This window comes from Podarcis filfolensis (genome assembly GCF_964270895.1).
Source record: "Podarcis filfolensis genome assembly, chromosome: 11".
Lineage (NCBI taxonomy): Eukaryota > Metazoa > Chordata > Lepidosauria > Squamata > Lacertidae > Podarcis > Podarcis filfolensis.
Window position 1 is genome coordinate 40,340,761 of NC_139613.1, and position 19,320 is coordinate 40,360,080.

The window sequence follows — 19,320 nt, forward strand, 5'->3', positions numbered from 1 at the left end:
AAGCCTTGTAGCTGTACAATTCCAAACTGCTGATATGAAGTGTGTTAATTGTTTGCTTTGTCTGTTAGCTAAAATGAAGAAGAAAAAATAATGTACAAGGGGGGAAATCCATCCACAGAGTAAATATGCTATGTTCCTCCCCAAACTACACTTATGGGGTGTGTGTGTGGAATTCCAGCATAAAAGCAAATAGGAAGAGAGAAAGAGAGAGAGAGAGAGAGAGAGAGATCTATAGATATCTCAATGCAAAAATGCACAATGTAGTAGGGACTGCTTTCTCTTCCTGCTCAGCTCCCAGTTTTACTGACTCAGGAGTCAGCACTCAGCTACATTAGTAAAGAAACGGCAATTTGAATGTGCTATAAACATGCAACACCAGATGGCTCCAGAGAGCAGAAAAAAACTAAAATGCGATTTTCCATAGAGATTTTTTTTCTTTCGCTATAACGATCTGTTTTCTGACTTATTTATAGTGGGGGGTTTTCCCCTGTGTCAAGAACCACCCTCTGTCTGTCATACAATGAACACACCCACACACCCTTGAACATGCCCACATTCCACTAGATGCCAGCATGGACATCCATCCTCCAAACTGTTCTGAACAAAGCAGAGGAGCAAAGAGCTTTTGTCTTCAAGCAAGTGAGACAGTGGCTTACATAAGTATCTATTTCCCAATGATGGGGAGGCATATCTGTATCAATTTCTGGAAGCTGCCCTGAGTGGCTAGGGTAACCCAGTAAGATAGGTCAGGTATAAGAAATATGGTGTTGTTGTTATTTTATATTGCTGTTTTATATCATTATCATCATCATTTGTGGTCCTCCCTTTTTCTGCTCTTTTGGATGTGACAGCCAATTTGCTCTCAGCAGATGTTTTCTAATTTACACTCTCAGCAGTTTTCAGAGTTCCAAACGTGCCCGCTAGCCAAAAGGTGACAAGCCCAGAGGATAAAATCACTCACATTTCCTCTAGGTCCCACTGAAGATTCACAGTATGGAGACACAAAACAGGGTCTTCTGTCTGGTAGCACCCTAACCTTGAAACACTCTCACCTTGGAGATTCATTTGCCCCCCTCATTTTACGTGTTTAAACATCAGTCAAATATGTTTTTGTTGACTCAGATTTTTGTGAACTGTGGTTAGGTTATTTTAATACCTAACAGCTACAAAGCAGTGATAATTGAAGTGGTGTATGACTGTAAGATCTGGAATAGAGACATTACAGAGTGTCTACATTACATGGGGTTGCAGAGTATCTACAGCTTTACCAAAATACCACCCCTCCATCAGACTTCTCTTTCAATTGTCATCTAGCTGAAGCTATTCTATCAGGCTATAACAAAGGGAGAAATGGAACTGCAAGGCCTCTCTACCCTGTTGAAAGAATAGGTCCATTGGGCTATACCTCCCCTTCAACACTCTCTCCATTCAAGCTGGCTTTAAAAAATAACTTTAGCTTAATCCTCTGCCCATCCCTCACTATTTTTGTAGCATGTCTTTCAGATTATAAACCTGCAAGGGTAAAAATTCTGCATATTAATTCTGTATAAATAAACTAACATGTAGCTTTCCGGAGATTCCTCTGGAATTAAGCTATAATTTTCAAACAATAATGAAATGAACCACATATATACTTTCTGCAAGAATAGACCTTATAGGCAACAACTTACCTGAGAATCACATTCACTGATTCCCTGGGGCTTGCACTATATAGGATGACACTAATGTTTATGCAATCAATATTCCTCCAATCTTGTTTTTCTTCAAATCCAAAATTTTGACAAAATCTGTCATTTTGACAACTTAAGTGTTTCTCTCCTCCCTCCGCCCCTTTACCTTTGTTCATACAGAAAACAAGTTAACAAGTACCTACCAAGGAAAGATGTATGATAATTGTAATTAACAATAGTTTTGCACTTCTGGGCTTTCAGGTAACACAGAAAATTAAATACTACTTTTCTAAATAGCTCTTTAAAAGGTTACAACAAAGAGGTCTCTCTCAGAAAGCTGCCTTTGCCCTTCTCCTGTTAGTGCAGGAACTACCTGCCTCAAAGCAATTGAAAACTTGCAGCTTTTCTTTATCCTGCAACCTGGAGAAAGCCTTACAGAAAGCAGTCATTAATAGGAAATGGGGAGGAGGAAGATAATACAATAGCCATTCTTCCTCCCAACCCTGGTGATGGTGCTGCATCTATTTCTGCTGATCAATTTGACCGCCTCTAGCACATCTGCTCAGGAGCTGAAAAATGGCAATTGCCCTCTCTGAATTCATAAATAAAGTAACGTGCAAGCTGACAAACAACTACAAGGGGAAAATATATGTTCCTTTCATAAGCAAGACAAATCACTTGTTCTTACTGAATGCTTCCAGCAGGAGCTCACTAATTCGGTATTTATTTGCAAAGCATATGCACTGTGTCCGAAGCAGTACATTAAGAGGGATTTGAGCCATCCAGTTGCTTTGATTAGCTTATTCAACTCAGAGTTACCTAAGATTCAGTGGCACACTTTTGAAATAAGGGACTGTTTATATGGAAAGCAGCTTACCGATGGTTCTTAGGATTTATTGGTGCTTCTTACTCTGAACAATTCTTTCAGACCGAAAAACTAAGTATGAGTTATGAAACACAGCAATAATTTAACAAAAGGTTTCATGTGCCCCCTTCTTACCCCAATGCTATTTTAAAACAAAAACACTGCTAGATGGTATTTTGAAATTCTTTTTGATTTGGTCATGAGATTTTCCTTAGACCAGGAGATGCCTGGATTGCAATAGTCTACTAGTTTAATCATAAGCCTCTTAAATTTTAGTCTGGTAGGCACCCAATGTCTTAACAGCACCTAGCAGCAGTTGAATTCCTTCAGTGATGCTCCAGGCAAAAAAATAGAATCAGGGAGGGAAACATTAGACATAACTTCAAATGAATAACTGAGCACAGTCATCCATCTCAAATCAGCAATGCAGATACCACGGATCACCCAATGGCAATGATATCTTAACTGGGAACCCAGATCTTTCAGCTTTCTGGAAATTAGTGTCCAGTAGAGGATCTCAATAGATGACTAGGAAGAACCTGAAAAACAAGCAACTTTGAGGAATTTTCTGCTTGAATCAGGAATGCTTCCAATGTTTCACGTTTCCTGCAGATTCTATGGAATGTACTTTTACAGAGAATAAAACATACAGCTTGTATGCACATGTGATGGTCATGCACATTTTATATCTCACTGTGTGTACATTTGCCTGGAAGAAGTGGCCAGGGACAGGGAATCTGCATGCTTCCCCTTCAAAAAACAAAACAAAAAAATGCTACCCAAGCAGGTAATTCATCATATTGTCATCTGTCTGCCTTCAACTACAAGATTTCAAGCCAACTCCAGCATTCCTGATAATTAGATGTGGACCCTGTGACCAGCAGGAACCTCAACTGCCATAACAAAAAAACTAGTTACTCTTGTGCCCTTCCAAGTCTCTCTCTCTGCCTGGGTGTCAAGGGTGAATGTGTCCAGGGAGTTTCTGTTGATAAACCACAAAGATGACAGGCAACACAATACAGAATTAAGGATAACAAGCAACTTGAAGAGTCATGTAGATTTAATGTGTAGTATCACAGAGCTGGAAAGGAACCAAAAAGCCCTATCCAAATATCAGTTTCTGATATAGTTGCTTCAAATAAGTGTGCATTTTTTATGTTCACAGTATTTTCTACATTTGTCTAAGCAAAAAATGGTGATAACCTGTGGGGCTCCAGATGTTGCTGGACTCCAACTCCCATAAGCCCCAACAAGCATGACCAATGACCAAGGATAATGGGAGTTGTGACATAGCAACATCTGGAGGATTTCCCCATCCCAGCTGTCTTAAAATCAAGACATATGTGGATTTCTTACTAAAGAAATATGTTTATCACAAAACTGATTCAGTAAGCAAGTAACAGATTTCCCAATGGATTATACAATTTCCCCCTTCCAAAGAAAAAACAGAATGCATTCCAAGTCACAGCATTCAAATGAGACTTAGTCAAGTCTCCTGCTTCAAAAACAGTCAATCTTTCATACAGTTGTTCAGAAACTTCCAGGAGTGTATATTCTATACAGTCCAGAATTAACTTGTTCTTGATACCTAATTAAAACAGATGTGTAAAGTTCCTGGAAATTTTGAAGTCGGGGGGGGGGGGAGAGAAAAAAGCATTCCTGGATTATGAAACAGGAGGGACCTACAATATGGAGAAAAACAGAAAAATATGCCCTACTTACGTCAAGTAAACTTCACTTTTTTAAATAGCAAAACATACTGAGCAGTACCCTATGCTATTGGAGAAATCTTGGGTACCAGTTGCTGGAAACCACTGGAGGGGAGAGTGTTCATAGAATCATGGAATTATAGAGTTGGAAGGGACCATGAGGATCATCTAGTCCAGTGTTTCCAAACTGGGGCCCCCAGGATATTCCAAGGGGGAAATAGGTGAAAATTACAAAAATGGGGAGGCCATAGCATGAGACTAGGAGGCCACAGAGGGATGTGAGAAGCGAAGGGGGGAAATCGGTTTTTTTTTGTTTTTTTAAATAATCCTGATCTGACTGGCTATCCACTTGAAAATCAAAACCACAAGGTCTTTTCAAGTGTGGACACTGCACCACATGTAGGTTTGCATTACAAGTAAAAGAATTCTCTAATAGTGAAGGCTTTAGCTTTACTATACAATCATTTGCCACGTGTGCCACAGCACGGGTTAAGTGCACTTGTGGCTTGTTGTATGTCGGGCAAACCATAAGACCAATCAGGATCAGGATTTCAGAGCATCGCTCTAGAATTAGAAACAAAAATGTAGAAGCACCTTTGGTACAACACTTTATTAAAGAATCACACACTGAAGATGATTTGACATTTTTCATTCTTTGGGCTTATCAGGGACCTCTAGATCAAGCAAGGAGGGTTCTACAACAAAAAGAAAGTAGGTTTATTTTTCTGTTGAATACACTTCATTCTTCAGGGTTAAACACTGAATTAGATTATAGCCATTTTCTTTAGCTATATACTGGGCAAACCTTTACAATCATATAGTATGTGTGTTGTAACATTTTACTGTTTATAGCATGTCACTGAGCAATGTTCCTTTAAGAGTAAATGAACATGAATTATCTGCACCTGTTGCCTTAGTTAGTGTTTCCCTCTTATTGTACTCAGACTTACTGGTTTACCTCGACTGAGAACCTATTATGAATAAGTTCCATGTAGCTGTTATATACAGTACCAGTATGTGCATTTATTATATCCTGGTGGCAGCCTGGGCCTGACTCTGCAAAGTACAGGGTGCAATCCACCCCAGCGCCTAGCCGAACAGGGTTGTATGGTGCTAACTTGCATCTAGTAAATAACTAAGTGTCTACTTAGAAGAAAGCCACACTGAGTTCAGTGGACCTTACTCCCAGGTACAGGTGTGGGAGGCTATAGTGTTTTATCTAGGCAGTCAGGGTTCCTCCAGATGGCAAGATCTTTTTGCACAAGGTCAGTGAGGACCACTTGCTTTTTAAAATTCTCCCATATATACAGAACTCCCTGTGTGCCTTTTGGACTGTATCTGTAGATTTCTCCCTCTGTGTCAAATTAACTGTAGTCAAATAAGTATTGTTTCCTTTTTTATAATACATGGAAGATGGATCTCCCTCAGGAGGTTCTGGACTCTCCTTCCTTAGAGGTTTCTACACAGAGGTTGGATTGCCATCTGTCATGGATGCTTTAGCTGAGTTTCCTACATTGCAGGGAGCTGCACCACAAGGATGACCCTTGGGGTTCCTTCCAGCTCCATGATTCTACGATGTTCTGCTTCAACAATATTTAATTATGTTCCTATCATTTTATGTAATTGTATTTTGTACGAATCATAAAATTATAAATAAAACATGTTCTGTTTACAAACAAAACCATTTTAATAGCTATCTTTCTACCAGTAGGAGAGGAAGCATGGGCATAGCCAGGATTTTGTTAGGGAGGGAAGAACCTCAAATTTGTATTGATTTTTACTTATTTGGGGAGGGGGGAACTGCCCCCTGCTCCCCCTTTGCTACGCCCATGGAGGGGGGCCACAGGAAGGAAACAAGGTCAAAAGGGGGCCACAGTCAGAAAAAGGTTGGGAAACATTGATCTAAGCCAACCCACTGCAATGAAGTAATATTTTTGCCCAGCATGGGGCTCAAAGCGATGACCTTGACACTAAGAGTATCACGCTCTACCAAGCTGAGCTATTGCAGCACTCAAATATGGGGTGGACACACCTGTTCCCCCGAGACTTTTTTCTCAATCAGACCTTACTCCCGCTTTTTCTAAACCGCCCTGTGATCTTTGGAAGAAGGGCTGTATAGAAATGTAATAAATAAATAAACCTAAGTCCAGTTTATTTAAATCGGAACCACTTTCCCTTCACCAAGCAGCCCAATTCTTTAAAGCACTTTTTATCTTGCAAAGTTATTTAAGCAGGGACTATCAAACTGAAATTAAAAAGAAAGGAAAGAATTAGAATAGAAGGAGGAGAAGGAGGGTTTGCATTTTTGACTTCCATTAGGTCACCAGGCTAAGAGTCAATAACCCTAGTTCCATTTCTTGCACAAAGCACCGCTTATCAAACAAGGACTTTTACATTGTTTCTTCAAGAACACACACACACACACACACCCCAATAATGAAAAAATAACTCCATATCGTTTCAGGCAGAATTGAAAATAGAATTCAGCTTTCTAATATGACTAAAGCAAATCTCATCCAGTCAACCATACAGCCTTTCAAAGCAATTATGCAAAATCTTTTCATTTGGCTATGCTGCCTGCTGCAACTATAGATTTGATAACACTTTTCATGCTATGGAGAGCACTTAAAACTGCTATTAGCACCCACTTCTATTCCTTTCCTATCTAGTGCCTGATTCTACACTAGGGGCTGGCAGCCAAAGAGAAGAGAAGAAAAGGGGGGAGATACACATACTTCCCTTTCTTTACTCCTAATGTACAAGTTCTAGCATAAACAAATGATTCTGGTTTCTTGGCATATCATGAACAAACTAACCCAATAACGTAACAACTCTGCTTGCCTACACATTTAGGATTCACATGCAAAACAGGCACACAGTGATTTTATGGTACACATCCAAAATCCAAATACAGTGGTATCTCAGGTTAAGTACTTAATTCGTTCCGGAGGTCTGTACTTAACCTGAAACTGTTCTTAACCTGAAGCACCACTTTAGCTAATGGGGCCTCCTGCTGCTGCTGCACCGCCACTGCACGATTTCTGTTCTCATCCTGAAGCAAAGTTCTTAACCTGAAGCACTATTTCTGGGTTAGCAGAGTCTGTAACCTGAAGCGTATGTAACCTGAAGCATATGTCACCTGAGGTACCACTGTATAGCCAAAACAGTATTTGAAGTTCAGCTCCACTTCATGTACAGTGGAATTAGGCCGAGAACTGTAGAATAAAAAAATGCCATGCATGTAAGCAGCTTACCACATGGCACTCTCATGAAAAAAATATCTTCCTCTACCTCACAGCAACAGCTGAAAAGGCTTTTCACACAAAGAGATGGTTCACAACAACATGCTAAGCCAAACCTTGTCTTAGGCAAGATTGTGAAAACATGTGAGTTCCCAGAAGGGAGCTTGCAACCGAATTGTTCTTCCTTGGTCCTTTCTATTCCCATGCCACACTAACCTAAGCCAAGACAAGCCTTAGCTTAGCATGTCAGCCAAACTGAGACTTGTGGTTAAGCTCTCTCCACACTAAGCTCAAGCCGCGGACAAGGTTTGCCATACTGAGCAAATCCTGTAAGTTGTGGTCGCAGAACAGTTACTGCCACAAACATTTTACAGTATCCCTGCAATGGCTACCAAATATGCTGTAGCCATTAAAAGCCTACTGGTCAACAGTACTGTTATAGATTTAAGGGGGGGATACCCCTAAACCTTAGAAATTAATAAATGCAAGGATTTTGATTATTTGTGACATGACAATGCAAACTGCATTGGAATTCCTGTGGCTGAACTACAGAGGAACAAGAAAGAGCAATTGAGGGACGTTAACAATACACCAGAACTCCTTCCCCCTTGTCCTGAGGTGTGAATAGAGACTGGGGGTTTGGAAGGGTGCCAGGCTAACAGTTCTGGGAGCAAGAGTGGCTGGGAGGAAGGAGGAGTAAGAAGAGCAGCTGAGATACATCTAGGGCAGGCTGGCTGCAGAGATGCATCCAGAGCCAGGGCTACACTGCTGTGGGGTACAAAGCCCTCTTGAAAGAACCATACTGTAAGATCTAGACTCCCTCCATATAAGCAGAAGGTGTGAATAGGGGAATAAACCATATTTCTTAAAGCAATGAATAGTCTCCGCTATGTCTTCAATTCTCCAAAGGAGACCCAGTGTGGGTGCCTATGACCACCATGGGCTCTTGTTACTGTTCGGCAAAGAGAGAGGCAAGCACCCGACTTCTGTAATTGCAATTTTCTGCAATTGACATTCAAGGTCTGTGTGATGCTAATAAGCACAGCATTGTTCAAATAGGCTTTTAATGTAAGTAGTCTCAATCCACATCAAAGGTAGCTAACCTGTGAACCTCCAGATGTGGTCGGACCCAACCTCCCCCCATCCTTGACCAGTGGCCATTCTCGCTGCAGCTCATAGGAGCTTGAGTGCAACAACCTCTGGCAGATCACAGGTTTGCAATCCCTAATCTTACAGCACAGGCATATTTGAAAAAGGCAGCAATGGTTATACTGGCAGATTTGTTATTGGTAAGGAACTAAATGATTCAGAAATAAGGACAACGTTTTTAAAAGCATTACAAATCTAAGCGGCAGAAATGACAATATAAACAGAGGTCTCCTACATTGCCTCAAGTTGGTTAAAATAAAACATATTAATTATAAAGCTTAGCATGCCATTGACTTATTAGTCGACACTGGTTCATAGCTGACTGGAAATTTCAAGACTGATTTGCTTGTCAAACAGCCATTACATTTCCTTGATAAAGCCTTAGGACAGCTATTCTCTTTCTCATCATCCAGTTGGATGTCATATGAAAGAAACAGTACAGCCACTGAAGCAGAGAATCGTCTGCCATTAGTTTTCAGCTGCTTTCACTATAGGTGAAGATGGTAAGTAGCAATAATGTGTTTTTCTGCAAATAAAATTAATCTTGCAATCTTAATGTGATGTTTTTGATCAAGTTGAGTTTCAAAAAAAGGTGTTTTTTGCATTTTATATACTTTTTATCCTTTTTTGGACAAAGCACTGAATTTTTTATGGAAACTGGTCATAACTTGTGTTTAGCGACTTGTTACCAAAGGAAAACCTATATATTGTAGTAACAGCTTAATCTGTTCTCCAGATTTCCAGCCAAGTGTAATGGCTATTTTAACTGATCACCAGCTGAGAAAAATGAAGAGCTGTTTTTAAAGTCTTATTTAAAGAAAAAAAGAAATATTTTAAAAGTATTACAGTTTTACAAATTTACGCACTGCTAATCTATCCAGACAATATATTCATAATAAATTACTACCTCTTGCAATGTATTAGGATAAAGGGTGTGTCTTCCACAGTCCAGTAATTATTTATAAAGCTGCTATGTCAAGCATCATCTATTAGTTAGGCTTAAGACACACTTGGATCTGTCAGATATGCCAAGTGTTGGATGAGTAGCCAGCCACCACTTCTCCTGCTAAAGTGCTAACCTGCTGTTTAACTGCTAAACAGTTTCTTTACTGCATTGACAGCCACAAGCAGCTGTTCGGCACTCTTCAGCTTTGCAGCACAAAGAAAATAATGGGCATGGCTCAGTGCAACTCAGTTACCAAATCTTTGCATTCAGGAAAACGTGTTTCAGGCAGACTAGAATTCAGGTCCTTGTGGTGCAAGCCTCATACCAATCAGTGAGACTTACTTCTAAGTAGACATGTGCACATGAGTCGATGTATAGGATTGCCCAGTTAATAAAGAAGACTTAATTTCAGTATGTATGCACCTTTGAATAAAGCAGTAGCTCTAATCCAAAAGATTAATGTGGAGCACAAAGATCTTGTATATGAAACGAGTATGCCTAAACACTTACACTATCCTTGTTGTAAGTGCAGTTTGTGTGTGTGTGTTAATATTTTATTCTGATACATGGGTAGGCAAACTAAGGCCCAGGGGCCAGATCCAGCCCAATCGCCTTCTAAATCTGGCCCATAGATAGTCCGGGAATCAGTGTGTTTTTACATGAGTAGAATGTGTGCTTTTATTTAAAATGCATCTCTGGGTTATTTGTGGGGCATAGGAATTCGTTCATTTTTTATTTTTTTTTTCAAAATATAGTCCGGCCCCCCACAAGGTCTGAGGGACAGTGAACCGGCCCCCTGCTGAAAAAGTTTGCTGACCCCTGTTCTAATACTATGCAAAAGCAATTAACATGTACAAGTACCATGACTGTATTTTTATTACAAACTTATTACCTAATGAATCTTGGTAAATTCAGACAATGAAACTATTAGAAGATGACCACTAGAAGTTATCATGTTGATCTAAGGCATCAATATGTGCCTGCTCTATTTCCAACTATAATTTTGTACTGAGAAATAAGATTTCAAAAGGACTTTGCCATATAAGCATTTTATAGGTGGAACTAAGGCAGGACAGAGAGGGGTCAAGGTTTCATGTTTTGTTCCCACATAAAGAACAGGAGATACAGTATGCCAAATGTCTGTAAAAACAAAATATAATCATAAACGTTGGCAATCTCTCTCACAATCTCAAACATGATCTATCATTGTTGTTTTTCAAAATGAAGACTGACTGTATTTCCTTTGGATATATGTTCCAGAAGTCTCTCAACACATTGCCTTTTTGCAACAGAAGTATACTCAGAAATAATTTAACACACACAACGAAAAACATGCATCACCATACCTGACCCTTAGTCACCACCAAGCTCTCCCACACAACCTCCCATTTTCCAAATAATTCAGCTAAAAACAGAAAAAGCAACTTATTGAAAGAATTAGAAAACAAGTAACACCATGGAAACACACCAAAGTTTTTCTTTTAAAAAAAACCACAACAGTATAAATGCTGATACAGAAACCTATCTATAAATTCTAGGTCTGAAGCTACTTTATAAAGCAAACTTATTCAAACATTATCACATATATTAGAAACTGAAGGCTTTTAACACAATATTTCTGCTCATTTAAAATTACTGATTTCCTCCTTGGATTCAAACCAAGACCACACCTATTCACTGGCAGTTGTAGCAAATGAAGCAGAGTGAACATTAATGACTGGGTGAGATCTGGTCCTATTTAGGAACACTGACTAATCTATAGACACGTCAGAAGATAGTTATTAGGGTTCTGGTAGCAGGTGACAAGCAAATAAATTAACCCTCCCCATATGTGGAACCTGTGGATACAAAATGAAAAGATCTAGGATAAGGAGGATTTTTTTAAAAATCCAAAGAGCTTTCTGCATACAAAAAGCTAGTAAGTTGAGGTATGTGCTTTTAACACCATGTAAGCTTCTATTAAGGGTTGAATTAAGAAAGTTAACAATTTTCAGGGGATCAGTAGGTCCATTTGGAGTTGCTTTTTTATTCTGACACATTAGTTTTCTATACCCCTATGAATCTGTTCAGTCACAATAACTAGACTTTATTCTAAACATTTCAAGAGTAATGATCTTCTAACTGTTCCTGCAGAAGCTCTTATATGTTCATGAACCCTTCCCCAACACTCTCCACCCCAGTTCTCTCTTGGATATCAAGTTATAAATATGATCGGGACAAAGTAATGTGAGCCAGCCATTTGTTTAACATAGCTAACCCCAAGCTGTTTGTGCTTTTACAAGCTGTTAAGCTCCATCATTATATCAGAGTCTCCAGGAGCCCAAACAGAAGAAGGTCACGTCTTTGAGAAACTGTACACTCCTTGCTTTGTGGTTTACCCTCTTGGGTTTGTTGCAATATGACCTTTGACATGACTTGGAGTTTGAGGTTAGAAGGCAAAGCTGTTCCAGCAGATTTTGAGGCCAATAGCAGTGTATCAGCAGCCCCAAGACATAGTTGCAAAGTCTGCATAGGATATAATTGTAACAGGTCAGTAAGCAGGATGCTATCTATTAATTTATTCTAAATACTTTTATATCATACTTCCAGGGCAGTTTACAAAAACAACATAATACATAATACCAAAAAAATGCCACAAAATAAGAAAAGCAACATTAACGTTGCATCTAAAAAGCTCTGGAAAATAAAAATGTTTTCATTGGCACCGAAAGCACAATAAAGTAGGCGTCAGACAAACCACATTGGAAAGAGCGTTCTAGAACTGTGGTCCCACCACCAAAGCTGATCTCGTAGCCCTCAACCTCACCTCAGATGACCAGAACACCACACAAGGCTTTTCTTCACTGTAAAGAATGGGATTGTATCCCAAATCGAACTTCCATTTCCTCTCCCCCAAAATCTGATCTCAAATTTCATTTATTATAGGCTCCAAGTAAACAGGCTTGTCCATCCATTTAAAAATAGTCATTTGGGCCATTGAGAGACAGAAATTTCACATATGTCCTGTCTTATTGGATTATATATCCTGCTTTTGCTTCATATGCAAACTGTATGCTCAAATCTACCAAAGCCATGAGCTGGGCTGAAAGTTTGAAGTAGTTCGTGTATGTTAACCACCATCAACACTTCAAGCAAAACAATGCAGCAAAGAGGAATGCTATGTCTTCCTTGCTTGTGCTTTGGCTATTACACATCTTGTTTCTTTCAGAGCTCCAAGAATAAATGAGGAGTGATGCACTAGCAAAAGATAAAGAGGGAACGAAATGCTGGAAGTGATTGCTGTGAAATATTCACAGACAATTTTTAGAAACGCTCATGTGCAAATGGATAGGGAGAGGTTAATTATAAGTGACACTGTATAATTTCTATTGAAGAGAATCCCGAGGCATGTAAAAAGAAAGGTTACGCTGAAGTCTAATAAAACATTGCACTGGAATGCTTCTTTTTTATATACCGAAGGAAGCTGCTATTGTTTTCTGGCTGGCTAGGCAGCTGGCACGACACTTTGACCTCCAACCCTGACTCAGCAAGGAGCTCATTTATGACCTTAGTAGAAATCAATCAATTAAATGAGATCATTCAGGAGAAAATCTCACAGACTGTTTGTCTTCTACCCACACAGCTATCCTTCCATTCCCAGACACATGGTGGCATACCGGTCCAGTCAAGCCGTTCAATTCACTTGCCTTCATAAACTCACCATTTTTCAAGTACGTTTGATAGGTTCTTTCCTTCAAATTCAAAGCTGCTTTCAGAGACGTGTAAGTGGGTGCGAGCTTTCTATTCTTGCTGTGGATTTGATTAATTTGTGGCATTCATGTGCCTATTTCTATTCAGACAATGGAAATAGACTGGTTTCAACTCCATCTACAAGCAATTTATGCTAGAGACATTTAGATCTAAAGGAGAACAGGGGTTTTTCAGAGCGATTTCTAGCTTATGGGAAAAATCAGGAAACACAGGAAATAAGAAAGAGGGACCTATTTTTGTAACACTATTACTAAAAAGAGGCACCTACTTTATTTCTTAATCATTCATTATTACTAAAACACATAGATAACTAGCTGCATTATCATATGGAACTATTTTAAATATATACAGCAGAACCATCAAACCTTAAATGTGGATGTAAAGAGAAACTTTTACTCCACTGAAGAGCTCAGCATGTCATGTTCACAGCACACAAAATGGGCAAGGCTTACTTATTAAATTGGCCAGGCCTAGGCAAATAAGCATACCCCTTACCAATTGTCTTCTGAAAGTCTTTCATAGGCCTAGGATGCTGTTGTGGAACATGTCATGGGAAGATCCCAGAGGCAACAATGGCCCAAGTTATTTGGATTCACTGTGATCTACCAACTTTCATCGACTGAACTGTGTGAGGCAATGCCATGCCACCCTAACAGAGGTCAGGCAATCTGCTTCCCCACTCTTGCAATATGCAGAGTAAGTCACTTTGATGTGAGCTGGTTTGTTATTTTTTTAAATTTCCCCTAAAAATATCACCGAAGAATATACAGTGGTACCTTGGGTTACATACACTTCAGGTTACAGACTCCGCTAACCCAGAAATAGTACCTCGGATTAGGAATTTTGCTTCAGGATGAGAACAGAAATCATGCTCCGGCGGCGCATCAGCAGCAGGAGGCCCCATAAGCTAAAGTGGTGCTTCAGGTTAAGAACAGACCTCCAGAATGAATTAGATACGTAACCAGAGGTACCACTGTATAATGACTTGCATTACTTACAATAAGCCAAGCAGACTATTGACAAAGCAATATTAATGGGGAAAGAGTTTTTAAAAATATTACTTATTATAGTTCTTACCTCCTTCCTTGCTTTAATTATTGTTATATATGCATTAGAAATATTAACTGAATTATTATGCGTCAGTATATATAATCTGTGGCTATGAATAAAAAGTTGTGAGCAATTCTGTAATGAACTTGTTTGCCCCCGATAAACCAAGATCACAGAAAGTCCAAGATTATCCCTAATCTTCTCTCCAACATTTTTTATTTCAGTTACCGCCCTAGCAAAAATGTTACACATCCTGTAGGTTTTGAATCTGCACAAGTGGGGCCCTGAACAAAGTGGTATTTAAACAGGTATCCTATATACTAGGGATAGGTGATCTGTGGCTCTCAATATCCTGCTAGACTTCATCAGCTCCAGGCAGCAAAACCAGTGCTCAGGAATAATGGGGATTTTATTTTAACATCTGGACAGTCACAGGTTCCCCAGAGCTGTTATATACAAAAGCATCAGAATAAAGGACTTAGGCCAAGCTATAAAACAATAGACTCTAGAATTCTACCAACAGAAAGAGTATTTACTTGCTGATGGTCTGTAATACCAAAGTTATCTACTTTTGCTGCTGCTGCAGTAGCAAAACTGCATTAGTATTATTTTTTTAAGGCAGATGAATGGTACGGAAATGGGTCATTTTATTAAATCTACAGATTTAGTCATTTTTATTTTAAAAATTTACAAATTGTTCTCAACTGTTAAAGTTTTTATATTTTCGGCATGATCAATGGCTTTTACAATTAAATTTTATTTCAAATGAAATATATTGATCTGAACGTTGGACTGAATACAGTGGTACATCGGGTTATGAACTTAATTCGTTCTGGAGGTCCATCTTAACCTGAAACTGTTCTTAACCTGAGGTACCGCTTTAGCTAATGGGGCCTCCCACTGCCGCCACATGATTTCTGTTCTCATCCTGAAGCAAAGTTCTTAACCCAAGGTACTATTTCTGGGTTAGCGGAGTCTGTAACCTGACGTGTCTGTAACCTGAAGCATCTGTAACCCGAGGTACCACTGTATGTCATAAGGCTGATAAACTGTGGCGTTTAAAATGGACACAAAACAGGGCTGCAAAATGTACTTCTTGCAATAAGCTGACCTCTCAGTTTACAGAGATGCTGTATGCTTTTCACTTCCTTAAAAGGCTGGCAATTCACTTTGGCTGTCACAGTAAGCAAGTCAGTAGTATAATTTGAATGGGCCAACTTGCACACTTTGCTCTTCCCCCACTAGCATGCAGAAGAAACAAAACCAAGCCCCAAGGTTTAGTGTTGCATAGAAATCAGGGCTTGTGGTTTCTTTTGTTGGCTGTATTACAAGGAAACATTTACTTGTTTCTTATCCATTAAAAGTCATCCCTTGTCTGTGCTCAAATAGGGAAATGAAAATAGTGGCATGCAAAAAGATCCCAGGTTTAACCCTGCTTTCTCCAGGTTTGACTAGAAAAGTCTCTTGCCGATCAGCATCAACAGTACTGAGAAAGTTGAGCCACTGGCCTGACCTGGTATTAAGACAGCTTCCTTTTTCCTTGACTCAAGGCAATATTAAAATAATTAGGCTTTCCAAATTTATGCATTTTATCAGTACATTAAAAGCAGTATTAAAATAGTACAAATGCAATAATTTAATTCAACAGGAGTAGGAAAATGAGGAACTCTTTTGAGGTTAGGCTCTGTTTTGTGTCTATTGCAAAAGTAGCAGAATTCACAAAAGTATGTGTAATAAACATATTAATCCAAACATAATAAACAGTGGCAAACTATTTTTTTTCAACAGCAAGCTATTGACAAACCATGTGTCTACAATTAAAAGTCTGTGTAAGTGTTCCACAGATGTGTGTGAGGAATAATTCAATAAATTCTCTTCTCTTTCTGTATGCAGCTCTCCACAAATTTCCTTCTTGGACCTCTGTAATCACCCAAGGAGGAGAAATTAAGAAAGCAGCAGCAGCTCTTACCAAACGCTGCTGCCATGTAATGGCAAGTTGAGTTCTGCATGAAGTTCCATTAAAAAAAAACCTACAGCCTGCAGAGTTGCTTCTGTTTACATCTGCAAGAGTGTGAAATTCTGCAACCTTCACTTTGCTCTTAATCCAGCAAAGGGGCAAAGAGCACTGGAACTCACTGGGTCAAGCTTTCAAGCCAAGGCTCTTGCTGATAATCCTCACTGTGATTTCAAGCTCTGATCACATAACCAGTGAACTTTTCACTGTGCTGATAACTTGCTGTCTTGCTAGAGTAAAACATTTCCTCCCACACCCACATCATTTACCAAAAGGAAGAAAGAAGAAGAAGAAGAAGAGTGCATAGTCTCCGAGAAATGGAATGAAAGAAGGCTTTGTTCATTTTGATGGTTAAAAAAAATAAAAATGGTCAAGTTATCTGCTACCTAAACAAATAGCGTATAAACCAGACAGTATCCCCCAGGCTACAAAAATAAGCTTGAGTAATCATTCAGTGGAACTTTCCTGATCAAATTGCTAACACCTTTCGTAACCTCACATCCACAGGGAGATAGTGTGGAGCTCAAGCATAGAGAGAGGACTCGGAGCATTCCTCCCGTACAGTGTAAGAGGTTTACCTTATTCCCAAGGGATGAAAGATCTGACATTCTTTTGCAGCTACATAATGTAACGGATATACTCCCATCTGGTAACTTGTTCTGGATCCCTGAAGAATATTTTTTTCCCCTTTTCTGCCCATCTCTGGAACATCTAGAAGGGAAACCTCTGTGGGAGAGGCTGTCACAAAGAGAACTGCACTGAAAGGGATTTTAAAGAGAGATGAGTGACTGGCGTTGCCACATTTGGGCTGCATTCTCCACCGATTGCTGCACAGCCACAGATTATTAAACAACAGGGCTGTACCTGCTTCTTTTGGAGATGGAAAGCGTAACTGAAAATGTTTCACCGGCAGCTGTTTGATCTAACAAAAAAGGGTAGACGAGTACAAATTGACTGTAAGAGGTTTCTTGTTCTTTTGTGGTATTATATTCATACAATACCTGGCTTTAACTAGCAATGGCACCCCCTGCTGGCTTCCACTCTGAACTTCCTCACTTTGTTTCTGACTCCACAAGCATCTGATACAGCCCGAGCCGAATCAAAGCTACCAGGGCACAAATCATTGTTTGCATCAAATCTCCATCAAAAGCTGCTTCACCCAAGCCCAAACTCCCAGGTATCCCATCAGTCCTGTGCACTCAGCATTCACAGCATCATATGTGACAGAAACAGACGGATCTACTGTATTTTGCTGAATGCTATGGAAACCACTCTTGCCAACAAAAAATGGGGCTTTCTACAATATGCATATGAAACAAAATATCCGCACTCACCAAATGCACAAGAGTAAACTGAATTTCCGACACAAGTGCAATATCTAACTCATGGGGTAATAGAAAACCACAATGACAAAAACATTCGTCCAAGAGTACAGATTTAGAGATTTCCAACAAAGCACAAAGGGGACTCAAGTTTTGGCCCAACTATTTTTGTGTGTGTGTTTAAGTCACAAGGGCTGTGGAGAAATGGAACCAGATTCACAGTGAGAGAGCTGCTTCTCACATAGGATTTTGTATTCTTAGCCTGAAACCTAAGTTTTTAAAAAATATAAAGGGATGTTAGCAAGTTTGAAACACAGTTTCTCTGTAATATACACAGCAACTGACTCCAGTATTGCTTATTGCTAATATAGATGCATTTTTTTCTTAAGTACAAAATGTCTAATAAAAATCAGCAAAACGTATTCTGGCACTGACGTTGAGTAGGCAGGAAGGTGGATTTCCTATTTTATTTTTATTTTTTAAAAAACACTCATCACAGAGATCTCAGAGCTTTCCAATGTACAGAACTCTGTACTTCCTTTACACTTTCCACCTCCAGAACTCTGGACTAGATTACCCTCAGGATCCTTGCCAATTCTATAATTCTATGAAATGCTAGAAGTGAAATCCTAAAGTCACATACACAAAACTAAAACCTACTGAAATCAGAGGGACTGCCTTCTAAGAACACTTGTTTAGGATCAGAGAATAAAAGTTCAAATGGTACAGTGTCTATCGTTGCTTGGGAGGGGGTATTAAGACAAAGGCAACTTTAAGTCCAGTTCACATCCATATTTACATAGGTTAGCCATCAGCTGCCAGAGAATTTGAGAGCTACCTACTGTTTCACAACTTGCATTGATACTGCATAACAACATCTTTCTGCCCCACAACTACATTTCCCCCTTTTCATCACCACTGCCGTAGTATCTCAGGGCTCTAACAGAAAATCTGGTGTAACACAAGCAGCGAGATTGTTTGAAAGCACATTCCCACCATCATCAATTGGAAACGCTTACTTAAGGAAAACTGCCGCTAATATGTTCCAGTCAGCAATGCCCCTAAGATGACAAAAACCCAGTGTAAAAATATGTGTCGCTTAACCTGATGGCAGGAGCTTTGATCATCTTTCGGGACCATTCATTCTTCCTTCTCATTGACTGATAAACCATCCCATAGTTTCCTGAGCAAACTCTCCGCCTGTTAGTCACAGTGAGGCAAAACAAACCAGTGAAGCTTAAGCTGTACAAACCTCCCTAAAACTATACTGGTTTCCATCCAACCTAGGAACGAGCAGAGAAGAAGTGAGTGGGCAAAAACTAACAAACTTCTGGCCTTAGGATTCTTGCTACAGTTTCCTGAGCAAGGGGAGAAGACTGCAAAAAGACAGGCTTATGCTATACCGGCTTCTAGTGATTACTGAGTAGTATGTAAGCTGAAAATGCCAGCAGTCTCAATTGTTTATTCTCACTAAAGAATGAATAATGAAAGAGAGCAAAAAGGAAGCCAAAGAGGTTCAACTGTGCCCTATGCTTACAAAGTATTCCATGCACATTTGACCACTATCACCATTAAATGTTGTTGCAGAACACACATTTGAACA

At 39.5% G+C, this 19,320-nt stretch overlaps 1 protein-coding gene across 4 annotated transcripts in view; it reads right to left on the reverse strand.

Moving 5' to 3' along the window:
• Window positions 1-19,320, reverse strand: part of EFNA5 (ephrin A5) — a 214,962-nt gene that overhangs the window by 121,954 nt on the left and 73,688 nt on the right. For 2 of the 4 annotated variants that reach the window (XM_083577153.1, XM_083577152.1), the window contains exon 1: window positions 16,974-17,224. The exons of the other annotated variants lie outside the window; for them this stretch is intronic. In XM_083577153.1, coding sequence (XP_083433279.1) covers window positions 16,974-17,209 — 236 coding nt within the window. In that variant the 5' untranslated portion in view covers window positions 17,210-17,224. Of the gene's footprint in view, window positions 1-16,973; window positions 17,225-19,320 lie in introns of those variants that run through there. 4 annotated transcript variants of the gene reach the window in all.